General features: G+C 40.1%; 1 protein-coding gene across 6 annotated transcripts in view; it reads left to right on the top strand.

The window, feature by feature from the left end:
- Positions 1-1,614: 1,614 nt before the first annotated feature.
- Positions 1,615-10,217, top strand: part of cacna1da (calcium channel, voltage-dependent, L type, alpha 1D subunit, a) — a 63,309-nt gene continuing 54,706 nt past the window's right edge. For 4 of the 6 annotated variants that reach the window (XM_086292471.1, XM_086292473.1, XM_086292472.1 and 1 more), the window contains exons 1-3: positions 1,615-1,947; positions 3,868-4,333; positions 6,118-6,223. In XM_086292471.1, coding sequence (XP_086148597.1) covers positions 4,014-4,333; positions 6,118-6,223 — 426 coding nt within the window. In that variant the 5' untranslated portion in view covers positions 1,615-1,947; positions 3,868-4,013. The remainder of the gene's footprint in view (positions 1,948-3,867; positions 4,334-6,117; positions 6,224-10,217) is intronic. The other 2 variants (XM_086292474.1, XM_086292476.1) reach the window with 1 other exon arrangement.

The raw sequence follows: 10,217 nt of genomic DNA, 5'->3' as shown, positions 1-10,217 counted from the left end.
AATATGGTGGTGGCAGCATCAGGGTCTGGGGGTGCTTCTCTTCAGCAGGGACAGGGAAGCTGGTCAGAGTTGATGGATGGAGCCAAATACAGGACAATCTTGGAAGAAAACCTCTTGGAGTCTGCAAAAGACTTGAGACTGGGGCAGAGGTTCACCTTCCAGCAGGACAACGACCCTAAACATAAAGCCAGGGCAACAATGCAATGGTTTAAAACAAAACATATCCATGTGTTAGACTGGCCCAGTCAAAGTCCAGATCTAAATCCAATCGAGAATCTGTGGCAAGATCTGAAAACTGCTGTTCACAAACGCTGTCCATCTAATCTGACTGAGCTGGAGCTGTTTTGCAAAGAAGAATGGGCAAGAAGTTCAGTCTCTAGATGTGCAAAGCTGGCAGAGACACACCCTGAAAGACTGGCAGCTGTAATTGCAGCAAAAGGTGGTTCTACAAAGTATTGACTCAGGGGGCTGAATAATTATGCACCACCCCACTTTGCAGTTATTTATTTGTAAAAAATGTTTGGAATCATGTATGATTTTCGTTCCACTTCTCACGTGTACGCCACTTTGTATTGGTCTTTCACGTGGAATTGCAATAAAATTGATTCATGTTTGTGGCTGTAATGTGACAAAATGTGGGAAAGTTCATGGGGGGCCGAATACTTTTGAATACTGTATGTGCAGAATCTAGTTCAGCATTGCTTTGCTGATATAGGCAAGACCTTTCCTGCTAAAAATGGCAGCATAAACTTGTATAAGTAGTTCAGCATTGATAGAGTCATTAAGCATGTGCAAGTTTTCTCTGCCATGTACACTAACACAGCCATGTATCTGCTTAAATACTGGCTTATAGAAACTCAAGTGAGACTTGTTTTCAAAAAGGAATTTCACATTTTTGGTTTGTCAGCTCAGAGGAAAGTTTTTCCGCCTCGCCTCAGTCCATCTTAAATGTAAAGGTGGTAGAATTTATGAATGTTGTTTATATTTGCCACTTTTTTTTCTTTTTTTTCTTTTTTTTTAGCATGGTAGAGTTTAAACTTCCATTGTTGATGGAACAGTAAGCTATGTTTCTGGCAGTGGTTTTCAAATTTCCTGAGCCCATGCACTGCTTTTCACTGCAGAATCTTGTCTATACAAAGCTGACTTTCCGATTTGATTATAATATATTTTAGGGACGGCATTTTAAAGTTTCAGGTTTAATATGCTTTTTTTTTTTTATATGAGCGTAGCGCTTAAATATTCGGAAGTCAAGTCATTTTTCAATTGGATCTCAACTCTTGAAAGGGGAGTATACATACATGGGGTAGGAGTTTATTGAGCACCAGCAAGTTTTAATCGAGTAAATTATATGACTGACCCAGTTTATGACTGATGTCCTGCTATTTATTTATTCATTTTAATTTTCGGGGTTTCAAATGGATTTTAGACATATTTGGTGGTACATTCTCATAAGACAGCCTTCCGAGGGAGTTAACAGGTTGTAATTAGTTTAAAGATAAGTTTATGTTCTGCAACAATATCCGGAAGGAAAACTGAAAGGTGTCGCTTTGTTATTTATTTATTATTTATTAAAGAGGCGCTGTCACTGGATAGCCCGCTTGACCCAGCAACGATCTGTAGTGTGCAGAACCATGAGTCGGAAGCAGGAGGAGGAGAGCTCGCTCTCAGCTGGACACTGGTTTCACTGTTGACTGGCTCCGTGACGATAAGCAGGCAGCAGACGAGGATGCTCTGTTGTCTGGTGCGCACTCTCCTGTCTCCAGCTCTCCACAATCACCATGGAAGAGCCTAATTAATGCACAGCCTCTCCGTGTCTCTCCCACTCCCGGAGCTGATGAATTTTAGAGCGCCGTTAGAGACGGGACCTGCGTTTTTCGCCCTCCGAAGCTCCGGACTCGGCTATCCATCGGAGAGGACCGCGACTGAATTATAAAGTCTTCAGAAAAGGTAGCTCACAGCGTGGTGCGGGTTCTGCTCCACAAACTGAAGTTAGCCTCTTAGCATAGCCGCGTTTTCCTGCATGCAGGCAATGATGTTTTTTTTTTTTTTAATGTATATTTTATTATTGTCAGAGGACAGCAGATATTAAAGGCCACTTTCCTCTCGATGCTGTCCTGTTCTGTAGATTCACAGATCTGTCGCCTTGTCATAAACAATAGCGGCCACTGGTAAATTGACATGAATAGAGCTCTCCAGGGCTGATACCAGGCTGATACCTTTTCTGGTCATGTGGACCGTCCACTGTATTAGCCCCGAGTGTGAGAGCACCGCTGATTGAGGTTTGTTGTAATAACGTTGCCAGCTGTTTCTGATGGGCAGCGGGGACCATCTGACGGCTGTGCGCTGCTCAATTTTCACTATGAGCGCCCGGAGTCCAGCCTGTCATTTCACATCGCTGTGTTTTGGGTTTTTTTTTTTGGTTTTTTTGGGGGGGGGCGGGGGGTGACCATGTCTTACCTTGGTGGTGTCCAAGGAGAAACACGAGGACGCTCGATGATGGTTATTTTGTCACGAATTGCTCATGGAAATGTCAGTATCTGTTTCCATCACGGTCGCACGGTCGACGACGTCGATGCAGCAGTGAAATTAATATCTAGAAAAATTATGCATTTAATACGCATTGTTCTCATTTTGAGCTTGCACACTAGCCTTGGCTACATGATGGCAGGAGCGTAGTGCAAAAAGAGACGTAAAGCAGCCAGTCTCGCTGCAGCGAGGTGTAGAGCCATGCATTACAATAATACACATATCACATTTTGTGTGTGTGTGTGTGTGCAATAAGAAGATTAGTTCTTCTTGGAGCATCACTGCAGTGTGACCTTTTTGTGTTTCTTCCTCTGCGGGCCTGCTCGCAGTTCAAGGACTTACACAGCTGATGTGACCAAGTGATGCCTGAGAGTGGCAGTTCTGAATTGTGGCATGTTGCTTTTATTCCCCCCCCCCCTTGTGAAATATGGTTATTTTTAGACAATTTGGGGCAATTTACTAATCCCAGACTTTGATCGTTACATCAAAGCCAATCAAAGCCTGCTATATTTGTTGAAGGTGATCAGGTAATTTCTCTGTTTGAGTTACTCACAGGACTGTGGAACCAGGATTGCTTATCAGAGAGGAAAATAAAAAATGGGTTAGAGTTTCACTGAGAATGTGCTTTGGTATCTCTGTTAGATTAATTATCATTCCTATCATAAATTATAAGACCTTATAATGTTGCAAACATTAATTATAGGCATGTATCGATATGGTTAATGCTCTTTTTTTTTTTTACATCATTAAACTCCAATTGTTTGCAATTCCATTGGGAGCACCTCCTGTGTTGTATATATGTTTAGTACACAGCAGATGACAGGGAAAGAACTGTATGCTGATTTAGCACTATTATTAGTCGGAAAGATTAGAGGTTATTCCTAACTGTCAGTACTGAATATAAACAAAGTTAAGGCATGGCAAAGCCAGTTTTATTTACACAGCAGGGAAAATTAGAGAAATGAAGACGAGAACAACATAAAAATAGTAGAATTAATGGAAATGCTATCGATCAATAATGTTTTAAAACAATAGCAACAAAAAAAAATAATTCACAACATTCAGAAATAAATCATTCACTTTGTCCAGGGTGTATTCAAGCATCTAGGGTCCAATGTAATGGAGCTTTGAATGTATGTTGAACAGACTGTCAGGACTCCAGGTCCCAGGGCGAACATGGATATGAGGAAGTAAAGCCATTCACAGTTTTGTATCCAGAAAAAGAACCTTAAAATCTTTACTTGTTCATACTGGATGCCTTTGCAGCAATTGAGGTAGGTTCAGTGTAATGAGCTTTGTGTTGTTACAAAAAACAAACTGTCTTTCTCACATTTTTTTCAGAGGCAAATTATGCCAGCAGCATCAGAGTCGGACACCCTGGTGACTTGCCACCTCATTGGTCAGACTACTCTGCCCTCCTATAGTCTCCCGGTCTACCCTGGCAGATCCATGCTGCTGGATGCTCCTCACAGAGCCACGCCCGCACCATGAGCGCCAACGGGCCTGCCCCAGACCCAGCCCCTACCGCCCCAGAAGCCCCTCCCACCTCAACGACCGCCCCTGCTCCGGGTCCAGCCCCGGCCTCAGCCCCAGCACCGGCTCCCACGGCACCACCTGCTCCCCCCGCTCCACCTGCCCCAACATCCTCTACCATCCCGGTAGGTGCGTTGGCACAGAAGAAGCGGCAGCAGTATGCCAAAAGCAAGAAACAGGGCAGTAACGCCAACAGTAGGCCACCGAGGGCTCTGTTCTGTCTCAACCTCAACAACCCTATACGCAGGGCCTGCATCAGCCTGGTGGAGTGGAAGTATCCTTTAAAATGGTGCATGTGCATGCTTGTGTTTAGATTGGACAAAAGATAAAGGCTGATAAAAGAGTAGATATGGGCAAAGGAGGAAACTGTGAAATTTTGGTGTTTAGAGCTTTATGTAACACATGTAATTACGTATTACATCGAGTTATCTAATAGCCATTAATAATTGGATGTATCATTCAGAACTCTAAATAATTTGATGATCATTGAAATTGTAAAATAACATCTCAGATAGAAGCAGTATGGCTGCAAAGTAGCAAAGTCTTTGTTTCTCTTCATATGAACAGGATAGTGCAGGATTTTGGGTCACTGTAGCACAGAAACACAAAAATGTTTGAAAATATGTTTGTATGTGTGAGAAACTGCGACAGGCAGCTTTAAATTTTTTATGACCCTTGATAGGGAAACAAATTTCTGCTGATCTTTTTCCTGATCAATGAAAACTGATCATTTTTGGTGTCTACAACTCTTGGATCTTAGCTACGATAATTAAGTAATGATTATTGATGACTGCCACTAAATGTAGACTTAGGTTAACTAAATGGTAAACAGATTAAATTTCTCATGGTTTACATATTGTCTGCTTATTTTGGAGCATTTTTGTGTTTAGTAAAGCTTTGAATTCAGTTTTTCTAGTTTATTGATTCTGATGGAAAACGAATACACTTAAAGTCACAGGAAAAGAAGTTTCTATATTATCTTAAATGCTGATAAATATATATATATATGTATTTTAGGTAGGCGCAATGTAGCTTATGTGCTATTTGAAGCATGTCTCTCCAATAAAGACAGAGTGAACATTACCATGTCATTACGGGTGAGCTTTATAGACGAAGCAACTGAACCCTGGCACAGCACAGCTGTGGTGGTGTTTTTGCTGGAACAGATGCTTCTATCACAAAAGCCGTCAGATGTTATAAAGTAGATTGCTCAACATGAATCACAGAGATATATTCATAAGCCCTCTTTTCATGTTTGTTGAAAAAAAAGTCTCTGGGGATTGACTACCAGTACACTTTAGGAAATGCAGCTGTAGCCATATCAGGTGTCCCAAATTGCTCTGCATGGACTACGTGCAACAGCACGGCACAAATGGCATTTCTTTCTCAAATGTTGTTGGAATAGGGTCGTTTTTCCTTTTTTATTACATTTTTGAATGACAAGAAGCTTAAATTTAACCTTTCAGGATTTGAAAATGAAAATGGAAAGCTAGAGTAAAATATGTCAGTGCTTACTGTAATGGAGGACATAATGGAGGTGAATGCTTTTCCCACTGTTTTAAAAATTTTAGTCATAAAAATCTGGCACGGTTCAGCATTTCATTAGATCAGTGTAGCTTGTCATAAACCCTCTGTTGGGATTGCAGTTGTTTTTTAGATGCAAGCGTTTTTCTTTCTTTTCCATTATTTTCCATCATAGATATTTTTACCAGTTTTTTCAACTTTTTTGCCTTTTTCAGTCACGTTATATGCATGTGTACGCATGTGTGGCGTCATCAGTGCAAATTATATAAACTTGAAAAAGGGGTAAAATTTGCATTATTATAAAAACCAAATCAAAACATTAAATGACAAATACATAAAAACAAATAAAAATAAATGAGAGCTAAGATTCATGAAACAAAGCTCTGTATTCTACTGTATAAGTGAAGTATTTCAGTAAGTATTTTGTTAGATACACGATTTCAAAAAAATACAGAAGTTCAAATGTGCAGTTTTTATCCATATAATTTATTGCTTCATCTCTCTGTCATCATTTTCCTTAACTTCCTCTCTCAGGCCATTTGATATCTTTATATTAATTGCTATTTTTGCCAACTGTATGGCCTTAGCTGTTTATATCCCTTTCCCTGAAGACGATTCCAACTCCACTAACCATGACCTGGTGAGTAGTTTGTATCTGTTGGTGTCTGCTACATACACATTGCTCCACATAGTAACAATATCAACTAAGAATGTCAACTTCTTACTGTCTTCTTAATGATTGGATAATTAGTAAGGAATATAAAAAATATTATTTTTGCTGTATTTGTGATGAAACTGAAGGAAGATTGTCGAGTGCAGTGTATGCTGTACTCTTCTTGTCTGGTTAGCTTTCATCAGATTATATTATCATTAAGCTGTTTCACGACACATTATCAAACGTGTTGTTGCTTTATAATCCTCTTTAAGTATATAGATTGATAATATCATTCTTCTGAGATGAAGATACCAGAGGTTTTGCAGTAACAGCAGGACACTGCATAGAGACAGTGTTTTCTGTGTATACAGTAGCTTTATTATTTAGCATCTGCCGTGCTTAGGAGAGAAATACTTAGACACCCATTCTCACGGTGCTTTATCATGTCATCGTTTTCAGGTTTTATTCAGCGTTCTATTTTTAGAATTTTATCGTCATTGCACCACTCTTTGCACCTTGTGCATTTATGTCTGTATGATGAATTATGGGGGGCGTAGTTGTTGTAAGCATTGTTCCACAGCTGAGGATAAGTGGATTCTTCAAAGGCCAAACAGATGCATAGAATCTGCGATGCTCGCATGAACAGAGTTTGATAGTGTTTAGTGTGTTTTGAGTGGCGTGTCGAGTGAGTATGAAGACATGAAAGGATTTGAAAGCTCTATTTATGAGCAGAAACATGTGAGTGAAAGGTTATTGGCTTGCTCTAAATGACTCCTCTGACTGTTATGTTGCTGAACGTGCTGTGAAAGATAAGCTACAGCTCTGGTTAAAAGTGAGTTGGTCTACTTTAGAAAGGTGTGCTGCGTCCCAGTTTGACCTCCTGGAGGGTGACCTCGGGGTGTTTGTTTACACAGCACTGCTACATCAGAGAAAAGTGGGCCATCTGGGACGTTACAGTGCCTGATACAGTATTATCTACCATATGCTGTCAAGTTCAGCTTGGAGTGAAATCCAAAAGTGGTCTATTAGAATCGTAATGGTGACAACTAGATGAAACTGTTGTAAAAGAAAATACAGAAAAAGAGTCTAGAAATAAGTAATACTTAGTTCCTCTTCTCTGAATATGAAAACATATTTTATTTGAAAACTATTGTCATTCTTTTGCATTGTGAATAATGATACAAAAGGCTTTTTGTGATTTAATTTGTGTGTGTTTGTCTGCCTTTATATCATAGAATATCTGTAGTAGGAAAATGCTTTAATGACAGACCATACATTTGAGTTTTATTTGAGCATTGAGATAAACTACATGCAAATGAATGAGAGCTTCATTGTGCATTAGATGGCTGTTGAACCAAACAGCTTTCAGGGACAGATGCCACTTACTAATATGTGTCTAGCTTCAAACTGTTAATGGACTGTGTGGCTGCTTGCTTATTTTGTACCAGTAACTTTGTATAGTGTCTATAGCTTAGATCTTTTTACAAATGCACCTTAATGCACTGTGAGCATCATGGTGGCATTTTAATCAGTTCAAAGTGTCTGAATTTACATATATGTCTGTTCAGATATGAATTAGTTTGGCAGCAAAGTCTGGGAACCTTTTAAATGTTGAGTTAAATGGTTACCAAATACCTTCACTTATTAGGAGGGATACTATTTGCCACATAGCATTTATTGTATGTGTCTTACTTCTTTATGTTTGTTGTCTGAACTTGCTCACCGTCTTCTAGTGGTTTACATAGGAGTGTCAAATTGGATTTATGAATGCACCCATTAAGAATTAACGAAAAACCTCAGTGCCTGTCAGGATCCAGGACTGAATAGTACATTTATGTGGCTCTCATGCTTCATGAACAAGGCCATTAAGCAGAGATGAGACGATGGGCTGATGAGTAGATATGAATAGATTTATCATGTATTGGTGTGCTTTCACTAATTTTTACAGTTAGAGCTTTAACTTTTTAGACGTATAACTCTAACCTACTCTGTATTGAATTCATACAGAGGCTTTTTTAGTACACTATATAGGTTTTTTTTTTTTGCTTACAGCGGTTACACTGATTATTGCCCAGTGCTACACACAGCTTCCTCTTGCTTGCACAGGCTTTTGGTTTAATTCTGCAGAGGCAGCATATAATCAAATACTAGAGGGCAAATAATGCAATCTTTTCCTTTTCAGCATCGCTCGAACAATAGAAATCTTTATAGGGCAGGTGTGCCAGCTTGGCCTTGGTTGTTCTACAGAACTCACGCTGTAGTCACAGGAGGAGCACTAGAGAGAAAAACGCTGAGCTGGTTTTGTTGTAGCAGCCAGCAGGTAAGGCTGGAGTGAAGATTGCCATTTCACACTACTCTGCTCTGCAGCCTCACAGGTGGACTGATATGAAACCTGAGTTGCTGTGCTCAGAGGCTGATGTGTAAAGCACGGAACAAATGATATCCGAAAGCTGCGATAGCATGCAGGTTTTAATTCACTTACAAAGCACAGAGACACTAAAACCAGCATGCAATACGCTGCTGTGTAGATGTGTGGATGTGTAAACTATATTCAGGACAGTCCCTGCATGTTCTGTTGAAATCACAAGATAAAATACTCAGTCTGTGCATTTTACACTGTGTGCACAGTATGTAGGTGCTGCAGAGCTGCTTGACTTGGAACATTACATTGCTGCAAAGTCACAGAGGCCTTTATAGCCTGAGTCTGCCCATCTTGTTAGTAAGGCTTGGTTAAATGCAGCAGCTCATTATAAATAGAAAGCAATTTTCTCCTCAGGCGGAACAGAGGGCATAAGATTGGGGTCTAGCTACCACCAGGAGGCACAAGTGAGTAACAGGATGTAGCCAGCACACAAATACACACATGCACCGTGAGACCACAAACCCTTGTCAGGACCTTATAGTCATATTTTCATTAATCTCTTGCTTAGTTTGCTCTCTGACTGCTCTTCTTTGTTTAGTCATTTCACTTCAGTAATAAGAAATGTACACGTAACCCACCCTACACGTGACTGCGTCTCCTCCACACCCACCTTGTCCAAGGGACAGACAAATAGTCTGTGACCCTCCTGCCTTTGCTTTAAGGTCATTTCTGACTTATCTATCTGAGTCTCAACACCACAGGCAGCTCCTGCTGAAGGTAGCTGAGCAAAACAATGACCTTTTCACGGTGAATATGATTCATACATCTTATCCTTTGTCAGGCAACATGCAGTGAATTGCGTCTGGTATCAGGTAGTGTCTGTGCCCATATCCCTGTAATTGCGTAACTCTGGAGCTGCAGAGCTATTTATTTTACTGGGGACAAAAGGACACTAACATGTAAAGAGTCAGTCTTCAACCAACAACGAGGTCATTTGGATGCCAGCAGAGAATGATCAATTCTGACCAGTTTCCCTTTGGATGCTGTTACAATTTACTGTGCCACAATTTTTAAAATACAAATAAATGGTATAAGTTTGATATGGTATAATGGTAATGGTATAAACTGATGCCATATATGGCTTCAAATATACTACAGAATAACTAATCACACAAATCCACCACCATGTATCCCCCTAAGCTTACATTCAGTCAGTTACAACACAGTGCAATGCCAACTCTACTAAAATCACATAGATATGTCACACAATGAGCAACATGTTTACAGGAACTAAAAGAAGAGAGGCTATTACATGTGAAGTTAACATGCATGGGACTCTGTCCTAGGCATGAAATGTGCCTATTGTGTACTAGAAAATGAGCAACTATCAGCGTCATCATCAGTTCTGATGTAAATACGTACCAACAACTATCAAGGTGCCAAACTTGTGACCCAAAGCCAAATGCCTGCTGACTGAGCACAATCATCAAGTTTTTCAGAGTGACAACGAACCACTGAGAGGCATTCAGTGCTTCCTGTCAAATCTGAGGCACAGCACAGCAAAGTTTTCACAACTAATTATAATTTGAACATGTCTGGATTATTGTCAGTCTCACT

This window comes from Aulonocara sp. 'chitande type north' Nkhata Bay, linkage group LG5 (assembly GCF_057382095.1).
Source record: "Aulonocara sp. 'chitande type north' Nkhata Bay isolate Kocher_YH1m ecotype deep benthic linkage group LG5, A_spYH_male_GT1.1, whole genome shotgun sequence".
NCBI lineage: Eukaryota > Metazoa > Chordata > Actinopteri > Cichliformes > Cichlidae > Aulonocara > Aulonocara sp. 'chitande type north' Nkhata Bay.
This window is presented reverse-complemented; position numbering and strand designations above follow the sequence as displayed.